This window comes from Myzus persicae, unplaced genomic scaffold (genome assembly GCF_001856785.1).
Source record: "Myzus persicae strain clone G006 unplaced genomic scaffold, MPER_G0061.0, whole genome shotgun sequence".
Taxonomy (NCBI): Eukaryota; Metazoa; Arthropoda; class Insecta; order Hemiptera; family Aphididae; genus Myzus; species Myzus persicae.
This window is the reverse complement of record NW_019102099.1, coordinates 173,492-197,445: the sequence shown is the minus strand read 5'-3', so window position 1 is coordinate 197,445 and position 23,954 is coordinate 173,492. Positions and strand designations below refer to the sequence as shown.

General features: G+C 28.2%; 3 protein-coding genes across 4 annotated transcripts; 1 reads left to right on the top strand and 2 right to left on the bottom strand.

Annotated features, from left to right (window-relative positions):
- Positions 1-3,990: 3,990 nt before the first annotated feature.
- On the bottom strand, positions 3,991-4,374 carry LOC111031254 (the record flags this gene model as incomplete). Its single annotated transcript, XM_022311126.1, has 1 exon — positions 3,991-4,374. A coding segment is annotated over one exon (384 nt), but the record flags the coding sequence as incomplete, so codon positions are not given.
- A 2,116-nt stretch (positions 4,375-6,490) lies between these two features.
- Positions 6,491-14,646, top strand: LOC111031262 (protein ERGIC-53). Of its 2 annotated transcripts, XM_022311136.1 has the most exons (12): positions 6,491-6,620; positions 6,734-7,126; positions 7,897-7,953; positions 8,447-8,544; positions 8,616-8,788; positions 8,844-8,943; positions 11,213-11,336; positions 11,408-11,567; positions 11,767-12,020; positions 12,084-12,180; positions 12,562-12,825; positions 14,214-14,646. In XM_022311136.1, exons 2-12 carry the CDS (start codon positions 6,949-6,951, stop codon positions 14,248-14,250), a joined length of 1,542 nt encoding a protein of 513 aa, XP_022166828.1. In that variant the 5' UTR covers positions 6,491-6,620; positions 6,734-6,948; the 3' UTR covers positions 14,251-14,646. The 2 variants fall into 2 exon arrangements, with proteins under 2 accessions (XP_022166828.1, XP_022166827.1); XM_022311135.1 differs by having other exon boundaries at positions 6,495-7,126.
- LOC111031263 lies at positions 14,347-23,323 on the bottom strand. The gene is made up of 4 exons (XM_022311137.1): positions 22,992-23,323; positions 21,174-21,343; positions 18,986-19,222; positions 14,347-15,279 (listed from the first exon to the last, which is right to left on the bottom strand). The coding sequence occupies exons 2-4, from the start codon at positions 21,321-21,323 to the stop codon at positions 15,154-15,156; spliced, it is 513 nt and encodes a 170-aa protein (XP_022166829.1). The 5' UTR covers positions 21,324-21,343; positions 22,992-23,323; the 3' UTR covers positions 14,347-15,153.
- Positions 23,324-23,954: the final 631 nt, after the last annotated feature.

Here is a 23,954-nt window from a genome sequence, read left to right as displayed (position 1 = left end):
ATCGTACACATTAACCGAGCAAATAAAATTATAAGCACATTTAATAAACACTGATGTCTGGTGGTAATCTAGTAACACGATCACCACCACTGACCTCACATTTATCTTGTACTATGACTTTTATATTATATATACTTTTACCTAGTTTCTGTGTTGCTACGTCTGCTAAAACTTACTGACTAAGACTTAGATAGTACTAAATATTGTTACATTACATGTTTACTTAAATTAGTTAATATTTTTAGTATAAATAATTTTTATATTTATGCATGATACAACACACCCCAATATAACATAAAATATGTCCTCGTATTTAAAAAAAAATTATTTCAGTTAAGAATGAAATTTAAATGATATAAGTTTTTGTATTTAAAAAAAAATTAAAGTTGATGCTATTGCGTGGTCAACAAAAGTCATATTATTATGTCTATTGATCGTAAGAATCCTAAAGAAGCGGTCGTTGAATATAAATGAAGAAGCCATCATCCAAAAAAGCTATAATCGTTGGATCATATGGGTGGTTATAACTTGGGGTGCTAAATTGGTAGGATATTTTTGTGTGTTCGGTGTATCTATGCAACGGAAGATGGTCTTTGAATCTCCCGATATGTTATTTTGTCACAATCATTTAATCATATTGCAATTATAATTAATGCCGAAGTTGAAAAAATATGTAAGTCTGTGCAAATATAAACATAATCGACACTCGACAGAAAAAACTATAAAACTAAAATCAACCATTAATGTACCTGGCATTATAGAATAATAAACAAAATAATATGCAGTATTAACTATATTAGGTCACTATAATTTCGGTACGTATGTAATAAATTATGATGTAGTTATGTTAAAAGTTGCATTACATAAAATATTTTGGTAAATTTATGAGCTAAATATAACTTATACATTTCTAAAAAGCTTATAATTTGTATAGACCAAAAGTAATCAAGTAAGTGGATGTCACTCTGCTGTACAGTAGGTTACAATTGGGCCCCATGTGTAATAGATGGTGTTAAATTTAAATTCAATGATATACAATTTTTCTACACGAAAAACGATATTGAGAGGAAAAGATCTGTTAACCTATATAATATTACTTAGTAATTCAGTATATTTGATGATATTATTGTGACTATAGTAATTTATTTTATTATTATGCATTAGAACAACAGTAGATTAAATTCATTTTTGCCAAAAAAATAAATTTAGAAAGTCATTGTGCCTATAAAATATAATAATATATTCTAATTACTCTAAGTTTCAAGTAGTTACTCACGAATTATATTTTTAAATTACAACAAAATAATTTAAATCACTATTCTTATGGTTATTACTTATTTAGGTAAAATGTAATTTCGTCCACATTTGAACATTTAAATTATTTTTAAATTTTGAATGATACATATATTTTGTCAAAATTTGAACTTTAAATGATAATAAAAAACGTGCATGTGTATTTTTAATATTTTTCAACTGATATTGTAACAATATATTAGGAGCCCTGTATTCAATTTTAGCTTTTTTTGACCCAACAAATAAAATGTTCTTAAAAAAAAACTTGAAAAATTGGAAATGTCTGTAAATAGCTCAAAACGAGTTTAAAATGTTGTCAGGTAGGTATATGAATCAATAAAATAAACGTAGAGTAAATTTCAAGTATGTGCAGTTATTCGTTTTTGAATTACAACAAAATAAAAAAATCGCTAAATGAAAAATCGAGTGAATATCCAATGTTGTAAAAATTTCAACTGCAAATGCTCATAAAAATTTAATTTGACTTCCCAGAAGAAATTTTTTTTTTATTAAGGTAAGCAAACTTATAAGGAATATTGGATCGAATTTTTAAACCTTAAATATAAATAATAAATATAAAAATTGTATGAAATTTTCAACTCAAAATAATATTCGAATTTTCGTAATTTTTACGAATTTAGTCAAAGTTCTAAATTCTCACTCTCATAAAAAATTACTGTGGATTTAAGCTCAACTTTTTTTAATTTCTACTAACAAGGAACCTTGTACTCACATTTTCAAGTGCAAACTATTTATCGACATACATTTTAATAACAATCGAAAATTTCATATGCCTATAAACGTTCAACACGAGTCAAAATATTTTGAAAATATTATGGTATATAGAAAATGCGGATACAAATATTCAGTGAAAATTGCATGTATCTACCGTATTTTTTGTTCAGAGTTTTTATCAAAAATCAAAATCGATCAAAACCCGGTAGATGGTATGTATACAAACTCATTGTTGGAAAGCCTAGAGATATTAAATATCCGATCTCCGCTCCCAGGTTTATACCTAACCTAGCGATTGGAAAAGTCCATTAGGTAGTGGAGAAGTGTGCATCCCAGGATGCCTATTGCCTAAAACTACTTTTTATTGCACAATAAACTATGTGGACCGGCGGAGAAGCCATACCAACACCAGTTCCTTCCCCGGTTCTCGATAACAAGGGGAAAAAAAGGTATACCTATTAAACATAAACTTGATTACATTATTTAAAGTAATATTTAAAGAATTAATGTGAAACTCATACGCTTGTTCCCAAAACCCACAATACCATATGGCATAAAATAGAGTGAACTAAAGGTAAATAAATTGTTAGTTTCATATAAATATCAAATATACGCCGTAAATCATGAAAGACGTATAAAAAAATTCGAAGAGTATTTGTAAGATTAATATAATTTTGATAAGCCATTATCAAACCAATCTTTAATAACATTTTAGATTTTGAGCGGAGCGATGAATGTATTGATTTTATACAATGATGTGTGTTTTTATAATTATTTTTTTTTTGTGTGCGTGTCCGTCATCATGGTTTCTTGTAAGTTGCAGTAAAAATGCTTCGATTTTCTTGAACAACAGCTTTTCTGGTAGGAAAGTGAATCTATTTGGTGCACATTCGGAAGGTGAAAATTTAATTCCCAATAGTTTTCAAAAGCAACAGGAAAAGCTAACAAAAAATTAAGAAAAAACCTTTTGAAAAAATCTAATTTGATTTTTAGTGTAATTCTAACAAAAATAACGGTATAATGAAGATACATAATATTTTCCCTGAATATTTGTGTAAGCATTTTCTATGCACCATACAATTTTCAAAATATTTTATTTTATTCAAACTATTTATAGACATATGACATTTTCATATATATAAGCATTTAAAGTTCAAATGTTGACAATATTTATCAAATTAAAAATTGAAAATGATTTTGTGGTTAATAATGTACAACATTTTCAATTTTTATAGTTAAGAATTGAAAATTTAAAAACAAGGTTCCACTTAATCAGTTTTTTCTGTAACTAAAAAATCTAAAAAATTCATGGGTACAGTTATTTTGTACTGACATTTTAAGTTCAAATTTGGATAAGATTTCATATTATAACATAAAAAATAACGTTTATCATTTTGTTGTAATTCAGTTCCAAAACAGCCCAATTTTACATAGGTATATTTAATATTTTTCCAGGATCACTAATAATTTAAGAATAATATTAGTTCAACTTTCCGGCTACCATATTAATAATAAGTAATAACAATATAAAAATAGCAGGTAAGTGGATGTATGTCGCTCTGCTGTACATTAGGTTTCTAGCAGGTCGCTGTAATGGATGAATTTAGTTTGAAATCAATGATATCATATATTTATATCATTCTATACGAAAAACGATTCTGAGCGGAGACAGTATGTCACTCAAGGATATGTTATATTATTATTACTTATTATTAGAGCGCGGATTTTTATGCACTAAAAAGTATCAAAATATGCCATATAATATGCAGTAAAAATCATGAAAATATGCAAAAAATATGCAGTAAAAATCATGAAAGTATGCAAAAATATGCAGTAAAAATCATGAAATTCGTTTTTTTTATTTATTTAAAATTTTACAAATTAAACTTCTTATAACAATTAATTACTTAAATACTAAAATATTAAATACTTATATTAATTTCTTTTTAAATTTTTTTAATTTTATTTACTATTAAAATGAATGATCATATGCATTTCAAGTTTTTCTTCTGTGAAGCTATGACGTTTATCAGTTAACATATTTTTAAATACTGAAAACGAACGTTCGACGTCAACCGAAGTTGTTGGGGCATATTTGAAGCAACTTATTATTTTCGGGTCTTGATAAACATCTTCGAGCTGAACGTTTTCGCCTGATAGTACTGCATTTATTTTTCGTAGAATTTCTAGACCTTTATTTTTATTGGAAAGCTCATTTAATTTTGTAGTAAGTGTTGCACCTTTTGGCCCAGGAATAGAATTAATTTTTTCTTTGATTTCGTCAATTATTGAAAAGCTTTCATGTAAAGTCATATTTTGAGTTTCCAGTTTTTTATTAAGTTTACGTCGTGCCCATAAAATGTATTTTTAATTTTTCTACTTGATTATACTATATTATTTTATACATTTTTTTAAATTTTTGCTTCAATATGCAATAAATATGCAATACATTTTGAATTTTGCCTAAATATGCAAAATTATGCAATAACATTGAAATATGCAAAAAAAAATTTCACCATTTGCTTCAAATTATGATTCGTAGAGAATACTGACAAAAATCCAAAAATATTAAAAGGAAACAAATATGCAATTGCATAGAAATCCGCGCTCTACTTATTATTAATATGGGTGCCGTTAAAAATCGTGCGTATGTATTTTTAATATTTTTCAACTGATATTGTAACAATAGTTATCAAGAGTCTTGTATTAAATTTTCGTGCTTTTTGACCCAACCAATAAAATTTTATTGACATTTATAGAAAAAAATGAAAATTGAAAATGTCAGCTAATAGATTAAAATGAATCAAAATATTTTGAAAATTGTATCAAGTATATGAATTAATGAATCTCTTGTGATTTTTAAATATCTACAGTAATTTGTTTTTGAATGGCAACAAAAATATAAAATAGCGCTACAAGGGAAATCGAGTGAATATCCAATGTTGTACACATTTTAACTTTAAACGCTCATAAAAATTTAATTTGACTTTCCGGTAGACAGCACAGACAAACTTGTAAGGAATCTTGTATTAAAATTTTAAATCTTAGATATAAATAGAAAATTTTTTATGAGTTTCTATAACTAAATATAATTTGCTAATTTTCATGATTTTTTGCAAATTTTGTCGAAATTCTACGGTTTTAAATTCTAAGTTTAAACGATTAAAAAAAAATATTGTGATGGATTTACGATCAACTTTATTTTTAATTTTCATAAACAACAACTTACATTGAACTTTGTATACATTTTCAAGTTTTTTGACCTAGCGAACATTTTTTTATCGACTTGAGTTTAAAAAAAACAAATTATAATCCAAAATTTAATAAGCCTTTAAATAGTTCAACACCATTCAAAATATTTTGTAGATTTTATGATGAATAGGAAATGATTACCCAAATATTTATAGTGAAATTTTCATGTATTTACAGTCATTTTTGTTAGAGTTACACTAAAAACTAAAATCGATTTTTTCGAAAAATGGTTTTGCTTAAAAATTCTCGTTTTTCCTTAATATATATTTTTTTTTTGTTTTGTTTTTCCAGTTGCTTTTGAAAACTATTGGGAATTTTAAAATTTGACCTCCCAAATGCACCAACTAGATTCACTTTCCTACCTACCAGAAAAGTGGCTGTTCGAGAAAATCGAAGCACTTTTACTGCAAAAAACAGTGATGACAGACACAATAAAAAAATAAATAAATAAATATAAAAACACACATCATTGTAAAATCAATACATTCATCGCTCCGTTCAGAATCTAATGTTGTAAACTGACGTATCGTCTCCGCTCAGAATCGTTTTTCATATGCTATGATTTGATATAACTGAATTAAAATTTAATACCATCCACATAGCGACTTTTTAGACACCTAATGTACAGCAGAGCGACATCCAAGTGGATGTAAGTACCCGCTTTTTTGTATTTATAAATTATATGTAATGCATATACTCTAATCACTATGAATTAAAATAGCAATATCGTCAGGATTATTATTTCAGCATCAACATATTTAAATGGCCATTTATAATATATAATATTATGAAAGGATAAGTATGGAATATTATGTACATTTCAAAATTGAATGTTAAATATTCCAGATAGGTAGTTACAAATTCTTTTTCAAATTTATAAACATGATACAAAATTAAAATAATAAGTATTGAATACGAACCTTTAAAGTTAAGTCACACGCACGTGTGTACATTAATGTTGACATCAATATAATGTTCAATACAATGTTTGAAATCAAATACGAAATAACAATGTAATCTATTTGAATGTCTCGACGAATTGGCGCGTACGAGGCGGACTGTGCTACCGTAGACGCTGCTGCTCGACCGGGAGGATCTTGTTTTGTTGGAGGTGGTTCAGTGCTTGTGAAAATAATAATAATAATAATATTATGTGAATTTAGATCGGACACGTACATCAAGTTATTATCAGTACTCCGTTTATGATGTTCCTAGAGCGACGCCGTGCCGATGTGGCAGAAGCGGTCGTCTTGATAACGTCGGCCGAGTCACGTAATAATTTTGATAATCTTTAGGTACGTTTCGGCGACCGGCGGCGACCACTGGTTACAGTATTTAGTGTACGTATTAAAATATGTATTATTGCCGTAAGATTATTGTCATTATGTCGAAATAATAATAATAATAATAATAATAATAATAATAATATCGTGGAACCTATAACGTGTAACAGACGAGCCGCCGAAACCAGTAGTAATAATAATAAAAACGACGATATTATTATGCCAACGACACAGTTTTCCCGATGACGCTGTTGTGATTGACCCGCGGACACAAGTTTCAAATTAAAGGCGCATAGTGCATACATATATACAGATAATAAAGAGACGTCGTAATCCGGTCGTGATCGTGTGCTTGTCCATCCGAACGCTCCAGCTGTTAGGGAATATGTCACAGCTTCGTCTGCCGCTGCTGGTGGTGTCCGTCGTCTTTGTCCTATTGTCAGGCTATGCCGACGTCGGGCGCTGCAACCAGGTCGTGTCCCGGTTCGAGTACAAGTACAGCTTCAAGCCTCCATATTTGGCACAGAAAGATGGATCTGTACCGTTCTGGGAGTACGGCGGAAGTATGTCAATGTTTACCGTGTTTCCTTCCTTATCTTTGTTTAATGTTTTTTTATGTACATAGGTTTCTATCTCAATTAATTGATTATTTCCCTCACTGAACGATTTATATAGGTATGTCCAATCACGTTATGTTTAATAACGAATTCTAGAAACAGCTTTGTAAACTTTATGTCCTACCAATAGCTGGTAATAACTGTACAGTATGCTTGCACTCGAGGAGCTATTGAAATTTGTTTTAAAATTAACAGTTTGCACTTAGAATTTTAGCAACAAAAAAATACCAAATAAAAATCTTTTTGTAACACTTAAAGCTTACTTGTCTTGAAGTGATTGTAAAAAATAACAATAATTTTAAACCACTTTTTTTTACAAACTAGTACATTTTTAGTTTCATATCTACTAATTAATATTAATAATAGGAGGTATATTTTTAATACATTTGAATACCTACCTAATATACATTCATAAGTATAAAAATTATAATAAATTATTATGTGGATAAAATAATCAAAAATATCAACAAAAAAAACCATCATAATGGGTAGTATGTATTAACATCTTAAAATTCTCTCCAGAATGCTTTATTTCTGAATGCTACATTTTTTAAATGAGAAGAGTTAGAATCGATTATAAATCACTCAAAAACAGTCAATCTATGTTATGCAAATTTGATGTAATATTTGTTAATAACTTATTAGGAGTTAGACGTTGCTTTACATTAAACGTATTCTTGATTTAATATTGATTGTTTGTTTTTTGTTTTGTATAGATGCTATTGCCAGTGCAGATAATGTTCGAATTGCGCCATCTTTAAAAAGCCAAAAAGGTTTGTTTTTATCCAGTTCATTATATGATATTATACCTGTATTTTTTTTATTTGCATAGTACTCGAAGCATTGTTACAATACAAAGTGTATTTGGTTCCATTAGATGATTTATTAACTATAATACCTACTACTGTTTAAATATTATGTACATTTGTATCAAATATTCATAAAAATAAGATCTTAAGTTGTATTGTCTTATTTATTGTCAAATGAAGCATCGTGATCTTGGTATATTCCGAAGACTACATTTTACATTTTACATTTTTTTTTATCTATATATTTTATGCTTAGATTATGCAACAAATAGTCTTACAAATCCTTTTCTGCGTATTTTATTTATAAGTTGATTAGTTAAACATTTAAGCAATCAATTTTCTTTCTAGTAAAAATTTCATTTAACTTAATTTCAAAAAAAAAACATGTTTTCATTTGATTATTTAATGATTTTTTGAATTGGTATTAGTGGATTTGATAAATGAAAGTTTTTTTCAGGTGCAATTTGGACAAAAAGTCAAACAAAGTTTGATTGGTGGACAGTTGAAATAAATTTTAGAGTCAGCGGAAGAGGAAGAATTGGTGCTGATGGCCTGGTACATATATTACAAATTATGATTATAATTATAACTTATAATAAATAATATTTAAATATGATTTTAAACAGGCATTTTGGTATACAACTTCTAAAGGTGACTATAATGGTCCAGTATTTGGTAGCTCCGACAAATGGACTGGATTGGGAGTATTCTTTGATTCTTTTGACAATGATGGCAAACACAATAATCCATATATTATGGGTGTAGTAAATGATGGATCACAAGTTTTTGATCATGCAAAGTAAATTAATCAATTCATATATTAAATAAATTATTTATTTGCCATGTTTTTTTAGTGATGGCTCTACTCAACAGTTATCCGGATGTTTGAGAGATTTTAGAAATAAACCTTTTGCGACAAGAGCTAAAATTGAATATTACATGAACACATTAACGGTATGTATTGTTGTGTGGGAATGATTAAAGGTATAATGGTTGCTGGCGGACTATGTCATAAGTGATTTCACATACCAATTGAAATTGCTCTCAGGCTCAACATCTGCTTAACTGATTGAGTGTGCTCTCTAACATATTTTGTGAATTGTGATTACAATATAATATAGTACAAATGTATTCCACTACAGGATGGTTTATCATAAGTAATTATGTAGACAGCAATTCCATAGCTCATTTGGCAACCATTATATCTTTAACTATGATAAAAATCCAGTTAGCCGCTTCTTAAGAGAACATTGTATCCGCAAATATTGTCTCTGTCTTGCTAACCCATCATGTACCGAAAAATAAGTTCAGCAGTTCCAATGTTGTATTATTAGCCTAAATATTAAAATGAATTGCCCTATTATCAAGCTTAAATGTAAAAATATTATCTGTGTTCTCTCATTGATATTTATGATATTGGAATTTTTAAGTGAATTATGTGTATAAAATATAAATATTTTAAAATGTGCATAATTCACTGAAAAATTCAAATATCATAATAATTAAAAAGAAAACGCAGATAATATTCTTACATTTAAGTTTGATAAAAGGTCAATTCATTTTAATATTGAAGCTAACAATACATTATAATTACGGGATGTAGATTTTGGTATATTATGCATTAGTACGGTAGAGACAACTATGAGGGTACGATATAAAAATAAAGTACAAAACATCAAAAAAATAAGTTTTTTTTAAAATTTAAAAGAATGTTAAATTCTAAGTGAATTGATATAGGTTTAACGGTTCTACACACATTCAATGAATTATTATTGTAAGGCTAGGATAGTATAGGATTTCGCACTTTTTTTATGATACACGGAATACAGCTTTTCTTGCACAAAATGTGATTTGGTTGTCTATCGGTTCATATATAAATTTTATTTTGCATTTTTTCTACTTTTTCGAGTTTCAAGTAAATGTGTAAATGTTGCTCGCTTCACAAAATAACTTTCTTACTGTCGCGTTGTAACGTATTTTTAAATTTTTATTGTATGTATGGGATGTGCTTTTATGCACTGAAGATGTTAATGGAGCCAGAATTTGTATAGTGTTAAATTTTTTTGAAATATTTAAAATCTCATAATATAAATTGTTGTTACGTACGTTTGTGCAACAACAACAGTTACTTATAGCAATACGACATAGCACAAACCTCCATTATCTTTTAGTATTTTTAATGTTTAAAAAAACTAAACATTTCATTGAAACTATAATACTTCTATTGTCGTAGGCACAAAATTTTTAAAAAATGTTAATGTAAATCAAATATCAAAAATAACCTTTTATATTGGTAAAGCATTGTGTAAAGTGAACAACTTTTACAATATGTATAAGATGGGAGTTATATTGAGCCCAGCCCAATGTCACCTGGCTATTCTAAATGCCCTTGAATCTCCTTAAAAAATATTAATTTTTTTATTGAGTTATGACCTAATTGTTTTTAATAGTTCTAACTACTATAATTTAATATTTAATAATAATTTGAAGAAAACATTTCTTCGTGTTGTGTGGTCTTATAAGATGAAGTTATCCTCATACATACTAACTCTATCTTACTAACTTATAACATAATAAAGTTTGTGTTCAGAAGAATCCATTTTATGTTGTTGTTTTCAATACTAGAGTGAATTTACTTACTATACAGTTTAAAGGTAAGAATATCTCTAAAGCCAACAGATAAGTAAATGTATTCTAATATTAAAAATAAAAGAATAGAATGGATTCTTTTGAATGTAAAATTTGGTATGCCTCTGTGAGGTGGAGTCGATACATTTGGGGACTACATCCTATTAATATCAAGATGGAAGGATTAAAAGATTTATACTATCAAAATGATTCCTGATATCAAATATATGATATTAAATAATTGATAAGTGATACATATTACATGATATTACAATAATAAACTATTTTGAATAAATCAAGCTTCTTACAAGTTATCTAATTCTATGTATTCTATAGTTTGTTATTTCTTTTTGCTTTCAAATTGGTCATAGAACTAAGTGTTAGTACTTATTTTAGTTTTGTTTGACTATAAATGCATTTAATACATTACATTCATACTTTAAAAGAATCAAATTTTTTTGTTTTAATGTTTAAATATAGTTTGTTTATTGTATAAATAAATATTATTTATTGAGTATTAAAATTAATTTGCATTCTATTAATAAATAAATTGATAACTAAAGATTAAAATAAATTATTATTTTTATACGTTTAGGTATTTTTCCATAGTGGCAATACTAATAATGAAAAAGACTTTGAAATTTGCTTCCGAAGCGAAAATGTATTTTTACCTAAGAATGGTCATTTTGGTGTATCTGCTGCTACTGGTGGTCTGGCAGGTATTGATCTCTAAATAGAATATTTTTTTGTGTATTTAAACAAGCTTGTTATTAAAAACAATATTTTTCAGATGATCATGATGTTAATCATTTTTTGACATATAGTATTTACCCTCCGGGAACAGTGTTCAAACCAGCTGGTACATCTCAGCAGACTACCGTAGATGAAGAAAATAAACTAACCCGAGAATATGCAGATTACCAACGAAAATTAGATCAAGAAAAAGAAGAGTAAGATAATAAATAAATATTAGTTAACTCTCGTCAAATTAAACTTTGATGTCTTGAGCATATAAATCACCTTCAAACAATTATAACATTTGCTTTTTATCAATTTGAAATTCTCAATTTAACTTCAATCTACCCTGCTTATAGACTGTATTTGTAATAATATATTTTGTTATTTTTATTACTTTGTCGTATTATGTAGTTATCACAAGCAGCATCCAGAAACTAAGACAAGAGAAGATAACGAATTTGAAGATTGGTATGAAACAGATAGTCAAAGAGAATTAAATCAGATATTCTCTGGTCAAAGCCAGATTGTAGATTCTGTAAAAGTATTAAGCCAAAAACTTGATGAAGTTGTTGGTCGTCAAGAACGAACACTCAGTTTGCTATCTAACGTTCAATCTACCATGGCAGTTGTTGGATCAATGGGTAGTGCACAAGGACAACCTCATGGTAACAACTTTTTCCTAACTATTTACATGCATTTATTGATATTTTTTGTTTATTCTATTGTAGTACAAATGCCACAAGGGAATGCAGGAATGGGAAGACAAGATGTTGATTTACTGATTAACAATCAAAATGGAATTATAAACTCTGTGAGAGAAGTCAGGTATTATATTCAAACATTTGAAAAATGTATATAATAGTTAAAATTTTTATTTTTATCAAAAGTTACTTTTTTTACCATCACAAAGAAATAAAAATATTATCTTTCCATTTTAAAGTTATTGGTAAATTGTTTTATAAGAAGTTGTTATTTGTATATTATTCATTAGTTGTGTTATCTAAGCTAATTTTTTCAGATACGCATTACTTATATCTTAAAAGTTCCATTACAAATTTCATTTTCAACTTGTATAGTGAATACACACAATACATCCATATTTGTTTATGAGTGTTTCTTACAATATTTTGGTTATGCCCTAGTGATATTTCAATATTTCATTTAAATTCCTCATACATTAAACATTTTATTTTTACTTTTTTATAGAAATTTAATAGCAGAAGTACATTTAAAGACTGAAAACATTATTAAAAACCAAGCTCATCAGCCAACAGCTCAAGTTCAACCATTAGGCTACGATCAGGCATCAATTATACATGAAATCAGAGACTCATTGAATACCATCAAACGGGATGCAACACAAAAGCCGTATTCACAACAATTGTCTTGTCCTACATGTGCAACCAATACAATTGTTTTGGTTGCTGCAGTGGGTCAAACATTATTGTTTATTATCTATGCTTTCTATAAGTAAGTTAAGACAATGTTAATAGATCTTTAAAATTAGTGGTATTTCCTGTAAAAAGTTTGAAGGATAAATCAACATATCAATTAGTTATTAAAAGGTTCCTCCTCTAAACCAAATTTTGAACTATAAAAATGAAAATCACCCATTTTAAAAATATAGGACTTTAAAATATACCGATTTCATTGTTATTTGTATAAAATAAGTGTTACCATCACTATTTTCACAATTTAAAAATTCCATAATTTACTGTAGATGTTTTTTTTAAATAACCATCAATATTTGCAGAACAATTCTCTACATAACTTTAAAGAATAGTATAACTTTTTTAACTGTATTTTTCACATTGTATAACACATGTTTATGATTTAACACATTTCAACTTATGACTGAAGATCGAGGAAAAAAGTAAAATACTTTTACATAAATTTCACTTGCTTCTAACCTGTCATTGGTATCAGTGTTAGCATTTTGCTAATATTTAACTTTTATTAAAAACCATTTTTTCATCTAATAATAAACTGTTTTGAGAGTACAATATGTGCCTCTTTTTGAAACATTAAGACAAAAGTAACTACATAAAAAAAATGAAATAGATAATATCACTTTAAATAAAAATAACGTTTTTTTTCTCAATTTCCAATTACTAACATTAATTCAACTCTTAAAAGGTTATGAATTGAATAAGATATAGTCCTAATAAATATTTGGTTTACTTGTGAACAAGAACTTATCATTAGTTACATCTATCTTAAAGTATAAATTACCATCTAAAACAGTCGTAACTTTTGATATATTTTCATGTGCATACATTCTGTATTTTTCTCATATAAAAAGTCTTAACTTGGGTTGCGTCTTTATAATTTTCAAAATAATAGGATGTAACTTAAGAACTGCTGTTAATAAAAAAAGATAATTATGAAAATACAAACATTTTTTGCTTGCTCTAAATCAACTAAAACAAAAAAAATTGAGTTACATCCTTCTTTGTAAGGATGTCACTTTGTTTCACTACTCTCAACTCATTAAATAGGAACGAAAAACTGACTATTTTACAGGGTGCTAACACAATACCAATCATGTTACATATAAAAACGCTACCTACTGTGGATTAATTAAGTTTATGGGTCTCTAAAAAGTAAGGATAGGCTTAATGTCTAACTTCACTAATTTCTAGACACACCACTGTTTTAAATGTGTCTAGAATTCAGAATCGTTACTTTATGAATCCAAATCATATTATTGCATGAATACATTCTTAATGTCATAATGATTGAACAATATTACCTTTCCTCATGTGACAAAAATTGTTGTTCGTGTCATTTTAATGATAATATCAAGCAGATAATATCTTATGTTTTTTTATTGGCTGAGTAATTGTTTTTTGTTTCAGGAACAGTAAAGAATCACAAGCTAAGAAATTCTATTGAACCTTTGAAATAAGAACAGAACTATCATAATACTATGTATATAATTAGGAGATTTCATTAATTATTGCTATTGTGTTAAAATGTAATTGATACCTCTTATGAATAAGATAATAGTAAAAATGTCTTTTTTTGGTACAAGGATGAATCTGCATGATAAATCTACCAAAATAGTTTTTTTTTACCATGTAATTAACGACTTATTATTTAAACTAAGATCATTTTTTTTAAGGTTGTTTTACTTTTCATTACAATAAGAATGTGTTGTGATCTATAAAATAAAAATTATAAAATAAATTTATTTAATTAATTATTTGATTTAAAACTGTTGTGTAGGCTAAATTTGGATTCATGTTGATTTGTTACTGACTACAACAATAAATGTATGTTATTTTGATATTTTTTTTAAAATTATTTGAAATGGAAAATAAAAACCAAGAAACAAGTTAATAGTTGTTAATAATTTATTATTTTAATGCATTGTCAATAATTGTTTTGTAGAATTGATTTATAGTTTTATAGGTAATAACCGTTTAGATTTAATTAGTAACTTACAATATTATATAAATATATAGGTCAATTGGTATTATTATAAAATAAAATGTTTTTAGTAAAAGTAAAAAAATTAAGAACACATGTAAGAAGGTTAACTTTAAAAATAAGACAGGCTTTATAGGTTTTTGGCGGTAAAATATTCATAGCCTGGTTTAAAATGTTTGTTAATACTTAATACAATTATAGTAGGCCCTGGCAATATATTCAAACATGTCGTTATGCAAAACAATATAAATATATAATATTATATATGGTATCGTTGGGCTGTCATTAGTAGGTACACATAATAATTGCCACAACAATTAGGTATTTCATAAAAAAATAACAAATCTATTGTGTGAAAAATATGCATTAGATTAACGTGCAAGTGGACCCATGCATGACTTCTGATAAGAACATCGGTGTACCAGCTCCGAGACCACCATCTGTCTTCTCCTGTTCGTTCTCTTGATCATACTCACAATCAAAGTACCGACTCTGCAAACAAAAAAAAAAAAAAACACACAAAACTTAAATATGATTCATTTTGCATCAAAACAGTAGCCATGCTTTATCTTTTCACATAGTTCGAATAAGTTACACACTTTATCAACTGATTAATTCGTCGAAGGTGGACAGCATTAAAATATTAAGGATGTAACATATTCTAAAGGTATTCTTTAATGTTCAAAGACAATTTTTTAAATTGAAAGTTGTTAATTTCTGCTATAAATGTATTATTTTACCTATTCAACTGTTGGTTGATAGTACCCACTTAGCCTTAGTAATATTAGCTGATTTGTTCTATCCATCAATATCTAATGATCATTTATCATGGTTCTACATTTCTACTGTTAAATTATGAAACCACTGCCACTGATATCTCCTGCAAACGGTACCTGTATGACCAGTAAGCAGTTACACTACATATTTGCCTATATTACATTTTATTTTTATCGTGAATCACTGAACTAAAAGTACTAGGCAAAAGGAATAGAGGACGTCCCTTTACTCGATTTATTGGTCAGATCAAAGATCTAACCGTAATCGTGGAAAGCATAGAAAATCGAGTACCTAGTTTGGATGAACATCAATTATAATCATACATTTCTTAAACGGTTGCGACGTTCGAAATTGAACTACCTTACGTAGAAGAAGAATACAATACAATTAGTTAGGCACAGTTAGTATTTTTATGAGTTCAATAATATTAATATCGCTTACCGGCTAACAGTTTACCCACTCATTCTTTTCATGTTTCATTAATTTCATTTACAAAAAATGTAGGTATATACTAAAATATTGTAATAGATATACAAGCAATATGAATGTTAATAAACAAATTTATTAATTTTGGAATTGAGAAATATGTTCAGTTGTAGTGATAAAATAGTTGTGCGTGTAGAGTAGGTACAAATATCCTAATTTATACCTAGTACCTTCCTACCTACTTAAAAGTTAAATTTTAAATATTATTTTCGCTGGTTTTGCGAACTTATTTGTATAGTTTGCGAACAACAATGCAGTCAAGTCTGTAAGTAGGTTGGTATATAAGGTACATTTATATAATAAGAAATAACAAACATAACAATCAATAATATTATAATTTACAATACCTACACAATACACGTTACGCCACTACAACGAATCGAGTAGAATAAAATATATTATGACTTATGAGAAGGTGGCCACTATAACGACTGACGTAAGACATTTTTTAAGGATAGTAGGTAACCTACTTACAGACGGCTATTGAACGCAAGTACCTGACGATAAAACTATTTTTTAGTGTTCAAGATACATTATTATATACATCAGTAGATTTATATGTTTATTTGTTGCTAAATAGCTACGACTTATCAACATAAACTCCATTTTATTTCCATGTAATATCGATATTATAGATTAATAGGGCTAAATAGCTGGCTGATATAGAACTATAACTCATAAGTTTAGGTAATAATTAGTATTATATTGTATTGTTACTGACTATAGCATTTATTGCTGCAGGTACCTACTTGGTAGGTACTATAGTATTCATCTATGCCTAAATACAGAACTTAGGTATTTGTATATTTTGAATGTTGGTGTATTAACTATCAACTATAAAAGTTGATCTCTAACCATTCCAATACTAATATTGTACTGCAATAGCCAATAGGCACATTATATATGAAGGGGAAAACAAATACTTTTTCGAGTAAGTACTGATAGGTATAAGCCATAAGGTTCCAAGTAAAAATATATTTTTTAAATTAAAATACGCACCTACTCAGGTAATCCGAATACCTACTTTTTTTTATGTTGTAGAATATATTCGAAAACAAGATATAAGTATTCTTTACTTATAGTTGGGTTTATATAGGTGCCGATCTATAGTTAAATGAATTGCCGATGTTTTATTATGAATATGAAATAGATTAGATTCATAACATTGTTATAAACTTATAAATAAAGGATTTTCAGAAGTTCTGTTCCATTATATAGGTACCTATTTTGGTTTCTACTCATTGTATTTTGTAAATAGTATCATACTATTATCACAAATTATATTGATAATAATACAATATAATATATATATTTAATATAATCTGTGCTATTATAGGTATCGTGATATCAAAAGTATTCCATATTGCAATAGGACATAAGAATTGAGGGACTGTAAAATGGTTCAACTAAAAAACAATTATGATGTGTCAACATTTTGAAATCATAACAAAAACCGAGAACAATATAGAACCTTTAAACGTTTCCCAGATCGGAAATATATCAAAGCACTCAGAAAAACACACAAATAAAATAATATAAAGTAACTAAGCATGGCGTTGAATACTATAAGACTCTAGGTTGGTCGAATTTGATCGGTGTAGCACGAAGTGGGATTTATCATTATTTATTTATTTTTTAATTGGCAGGGTGACACTTACAAACAATGCAATTCCTTTATTTACGACCAAAACAAATTATATCAAATAAGTGGTTCAATATAGGACGGAATTAACTGTATATAATGTATATACTGTAAGATTGTTTATCAAAACTGTCAATAACAAAAATAATAATATAATGCAACAACAATCTTTAATGGACTTGTATGTATACAATATACATTGCTAGCTCGCAGTTCGCTCGTATCATATAAATTGAATGTAGCTATATGCCTATAATATGTATATAGTATCGTTTTACCATTGAGTAATGACAGAAAGATAAATTTTTCGAGTACATATAACGATACATTATTATATCCGTACATATTTCGGAAACAGACGTATGTAGAATATTTTGTGTTTTGAATGTTTGCATAGAAAAAATGGGTAGCATTTGAAATGAGCGAGGCTGGAGAAACGTAAGTAATATATAAAAATTTGCACCTACGCTATACTTTTATTTTTAGAAATAAGATCAAGATGGCACCTTGAATGCAACGATATATTGTTCTGAGTATCTGCAGCCCACGCCTACAGAACACAGATATGTTTTATAAATTATCCGGAAGACTTGAAAATGGAGGAAAACTTTAAGAAATGTATGATATGGTTGTCAAGACAAATTTTTACACCTACAAACCCAAAATATTTTGAAGTACGCATCATGTAAATTTCTTGGGGGAACTTAAATGGAAGTCTATTTCAATTTAATCACGTTATAAAGTCATATTATGCTAGCTAGGTACATAAATAATAATTAGATTTCGGTGATCATGATACATTTGTATTATATTATAGAAGATTCAATATTAAAAAATCATAATTTAAGGTATTTCAGGTACAAGTTTTGTGTTGATTGTTTTTTTACTAATAATTTAGTTTTAGTAAAGTTAAAATGAGGCTAATAATATCATCATTTTGATTAAGCAAATAAAATGATAGAAAAATGTGTTATTAATAATAATAACTTATTACAAGATGGAATTGTTTTGCCAGGCCATTACATTAAATTATGTTATTTAAGCACCTACCTAAAGCTTTATAAGATATTTTTTTGAAATTTAATTTTTCATAGGAAAAATTAAAGAAACAATAATTATATTCATAATATAGTTGGGCACGTTCAGTATTTGAAGTTTGAACATACTCAACAAAAAATGTTGATCTTTATTAACTTTAATATGACAAAACGCCAAAACAGTCATATTTTTATAAGCTACTGCCCACTAATATTTATAAATTATTTTGATATTTTTCTGGAAATTGAATTTTACCTGGCATTCCAGACACCTGCAGTGGTCGCTCATCTTGCACGTAATACCCCACTGGGCAGCGACCGCCTTATAAAACTCCTTACTGCTCTTGTGAAATATTTCTTGTCTTACAGGCGAGCCATTACTTTGACATTCGATCTCAGAGTTACACGATTGCTGACCACTTCCTCCTGCGCAAATGTCATCATCCGTGACCATCTGCTGCAGATGACCACCTTGATCGGAAGATTGTCCTGGCTAATAATAAAACCAAAAAACAAATTCGATACTTGAGTTTAATATGATTTATGTGCAAAACATAATCACTATACCTATCACAAAATTGTAAACGATATAATATAATTAATACATTTTATTATAAGTTAGCAATTTTAATTTTATGTATAAACTTAAAGGAATACCTACATTATGTTAACAGCTGGATGTTTATATAAATAAACAATACGTAGTAGAAGTTTCAAATTTGTTATGTTATTTAGCCTGACAATTATAATAACATTTATTTTGAGGTTAAATACGGAATAGTATATTAAACATTGTCATTTGCATAGCTACAAATAGCTCTACCTAAGAAGTTTAAGCCTTACATGACATATTTGATTCAATTTGGTCTTTAATGTTTAATGAAAATGTGCTTGGACAGTATACCTGTCAAGTCAAGTAAAAAAAAAATGATAGTAAATGCGAATGTGATTGCTTTAATTATAATCATGTATCGTTTCATATTTGTAAATAAAAATAAAATACACAAATAAAATAAAATAAATAATAATAAATAATAATTAATACATTAATAAAATACATTAAAAGTTTCAAGTACTCGCGAATAATATTTTTAAGTATTACAACAATATAACTAAAATCGTTATTCTTGGTTATTAAATAAGTAATTTCGTCCAAATTTTAACTTACAATAATTTTACGAAAAAATGGAATTTATATATTTTTTAAATTTTTTAGTTACAGAATAAACTCATTGGAACTTATTTTTAATTGTTCAATCATTAGCTATAAAATTCGAACGTTTTAAACGTTTTAAACATTTTTAACTACTAAATAATTTGTACATTTTCAATTTAATACATTTTGTCAAAACTTTAACTTTAAACGCTAATTAAAAAAAAAAATGGTGGCTATTTATTTTTTATGCTTTTCCACTGCTATTGTAATAATTTATCAGGACCATTGTATTATATTTTAAAGCTTTTTTAAATAATTAAAAACATTTTATTGAAATATATAGAGAAAAGAACTAAACATTTAAAACGAACATAAACAGCTCATAAACGAGTCCAAATCATTTGATAATTTTATTAATTATAGAAAATTATAAAATAAACACCACGTGATGGACATTTATTTCAAGTATCTAAGGTTATTCGTTTTTGAATTACAACAAAATAAGAAAATCACTTCATCAAAAATCAAGTGAATATAAAATTTTGTAGAAATTTGAACTTCAAACGCTCATAAATATTTAATTTGACTTTCCGGTAGACATTTTTTTTTTTTTTTGATAGAAATAGACTAACATATATAAACATATAAGGCATTTTGTATTACATTTTCAAATCTTAGATTTAAAAATAACAATTTTTATGGATTCCAACCTCAAAATTATTTTTCAATTTTTCTTGATTTTTACGAATTTTGTCAAAATTTAAACTAAATAAACCTTATAAATACAAACCATTTTGGAGGGAGCTACGGTTTGTCTTGGAGAGCTCCCAAAATTTGGCTTATGCCTCTGATAGGTACCAATAAGGTATTATTTAAAAATGTTTTTATTAGGTAATTTTCTAACCTAACCTAAACCTTTATTCATAAACCATAATGATATCAGATATTATATAGGTATGGCCTGAATATAATGAGTCTGACTAAAAAAAGTTATATTCTATTAGTATTTTAGAAATATATATTGTAGGCATATAAGTATAACTATATTAATACCACGTTTTATTTCCTGTCGACAAAAGTGATAATTAATAATTATCAATTTATCTGGATCGATGTAGGACCTATTTAATTAAAAATGTGAATTTTCGATATTTAATCTTTTTTTATTAACTACTTAAAATGTATGCTTATTGGTTATCGCCGCATATAATTAAACTTAAAAAATGATAAATATTAGGTAAATTATTTATACAAACATCGATATTATAGTATTATTTAGTAAATTTACCTCCTGCAAACTGTGCTCATAACTCGGCGGCGGCGACGAGGGAATTTGCTGTAGGCCCATGCAATCCATACTGCTGCAACCAGGTGAACACGAATCCGAGGGCTGTTTCTTGCTTTTGTCTTTGCAGTGTTTTTTCCTCTCTTTTTTCATTTTAACGCTGCTGCAGTTCGCTTTATTTAGAGGGCAAAACGTAACGATGTTTATTATTATTTCACGCATGCGTGTACAATATGATATAAAACATCGAAAACGTTAAAATGAGGATAGGTGAGGTATAGGTACCTATTTTTTTCGATAATTTATTACATCTATAGAGTGCACCTTATATACTTATATAAGTATGCACAATGCGATAAACTCGATAAAAGTTGTATACAAATCCAATAGAATATCAAAAACTGTGACAGTAATAATAGTTTTTTTGCGAGAACGATGCAAACATGACTGCCGAGGGGAGGCAGCAGCGAACAACTACACTGGCGACACTGGCCTCCGCAGTCGCTAGTCAGTGCGACTTACACTATAATACTACAGCTGGTATCTACATAGGTTACACTATAATAATATGATATTATGTTATAATTATTCGTGGAGTTGCAAAGGTGGTACACTGATTCCTAACTGAGGTATTTATACATTTAATGATGTTTATCGGTTGATTCAATAATAATTATGATTATGTATGCCCCAAAAAAATGCAACAGTTATGTATTTGTACATAGTATTGTATATACAATATACATATATAATAACATGCATATAACTATACGAGATATTTTACACTAGGGACTAGAAATAAATACTAATTAAATACAAATCTAAATATAAAGCGTTCCTATATAATATAGGTAATGTATAATATAATATCATTAGTGATGGTTAACAGGAGCGTTTTAACCTTTTTTCAAAATTTTGTGTTTATATTATCATAATTATTGTTGTTTAACCATCATTATGATCTGAGTTGATCATTGAAAATGTATTTATATACCTACATCGAACACTTATTCATTTAAATATTTACTATACCCATTTATACTATCCATTATTACAATTTAAATACTTTCTTCTTTCTACCATCAAAGTAATTGCTTATAGATATTACTTATACCTACTTATTAAAATTTGGTCGGGGGAGCAGAAACGACTAAATTTCACTTGAAAAATACTAATACACCCAGTCACATTTTAAAGTTTTCATTATGAGACAATTTTTTTCGTTATAGAAATAGAGGGAAATCTCATGTGCAGTTATATGCTTGTAGTTTTGAGTTAATGTTTTAAAGATGTTGACTAGAATATTGTTCAATTTAGAGAGCAAATTAAAATACATAGGGCCTTAAAGAATGTTTTTATACAATTTAAAATGTCTAAGTTGAGTTATATTAAGACATACGACAGTCGCTTCCATTACCTACCATTCATTGCCTATACCTATATTATAATATGATAATAATTATTGTTTATTTTTCTCTATTGCATATTTTATTTTCCTATTATACCTGCCTACATAGGTATACATATATTAAATACATACACCAATCACAAGTTATAATGCTATACAACACTTATAAAATCAAGTACGACTAACAGAAATCAACATTTACGAACAAACTATAAAGAGGAGAGTCAATAAAAAAAAATTAGCAGGGAGGCGCGAAAATTCCGAATATAAATGTATGTACTTTGCGACACGCAGTATGATGTATACCTGTGCGATATAATACGTCCATCGGTGTTATTATTATAACAATATTAATCATTATTGTTATTATTATTATTATTTATAACTGCGCGCGATACACGCACGGAACTTACGTGAGATCAATGGAAACAACAGATCGCATCAATCGTTCGGGCACGAATACATCGGCAGCTATAATAAGCGCGTGCGATATTATACTCGTAACTCGGTGCAAGCACGCGAACACACTCACACGAGCGCAGCTTGCGCACACACACGCGCACACACACGTCACACACACGCACACACACGTCACACGGGCCCACACTCTCACGACCGTCACGAGAGCCGGTCGCACGACGTATGCAGTACGTGTATAATAGTACGGTGTTTACGCGGTCGTAATAAGACTCATACACACGCGCTTGTGTGGGCTTAGCGCTGTGCGTGTGGGTCTGCGTGTCTGTGTGATGTAGACGCCTCCGAAACGATGTTACACCGTTATTGATCTATATTGTAGCGCGGGATCCGTCTTAGGGCGCACACTCGCCCAAGCCGTACACACGCACACACGTTGTGTATACGTATACGTGAGCGCGCGCAGACACTACGTCGGCGGCCGGGTAGGTAGTCGTAAATAATAAATAGGCATTAAAATGTACACTTAAGTCCCCGTCCCGCAGCCGTTGTGGAGGGTTAACGTAGTTTTTCGACCGCCGCCGATCACTATATTAATTATAGGTATGTTCGTGTCACGCGGAAACGCGCACAAGACGTGATATAATAATATATGCCGACCGCGTGAGATAATATAATATTATTCACTGCGATGTCACATGAAATAAAATAATGCTTAATAGTACCTGTTTACAAATGTACTATGATATTGTTGTTATGATATAAGTCGAAGACTCGAAGACAAGTACAAGCTTTCATTTTAAACATATTACATTGTGTACATAAGGGTCGGAATTATTTCTATGCTCAAATATTCAATAAACCATAGACATATTATAATTCATAAGACCCTTTTAGGCCAACATACCGTGGAGATGAACGACAGTTCGACGACAGGAGTTCCTGAACGATAAAGAAAC

Coding starts and splice junctions, on each gene's coding strand:
- LOC111031262 (XM_022311136.1), top strand. CDS start 6,949: ATGTCACAGCTTCGTCTGCCGCTGCTGGTGGTGTCCGTCGTCTTTGTC. Junction 7,127..7,896: donor GTTCTGGGAGTACGGCGGAA/GTATGTCAATGT, acceptor TGTTTTGTATAG/ATGCTATTGCCAGTGCAGAT. Junction 8,944..11,212: donor ATTACATGAACACATTAACG/GTATGTATTGTT, acceptor TTATACGTTTAG/GTATTTTTCCATAGTGGCAA.
- LOC111031263 (XM_022311137.1), bottom strand. CDS start 21,323: ATGAAAAAAGAGAGGAAAAAACACTGCAAAGACAAAAGCAAGAAACAG. Junction 19,223..21,173: donor ATGAGCACAGTTTGCAGGAG/GTAAATTTACTA, acceptor TTTTATTATTAG/CCAGGACAATCTTCCGATCA. Junction 15,280..18,985: donor GCAGGTGTCTGGAATGCCAG/GTAAAATTCAAT, acceptor TTTTGTTTGCAG/AGTCGGTACTTTGATTGTGA.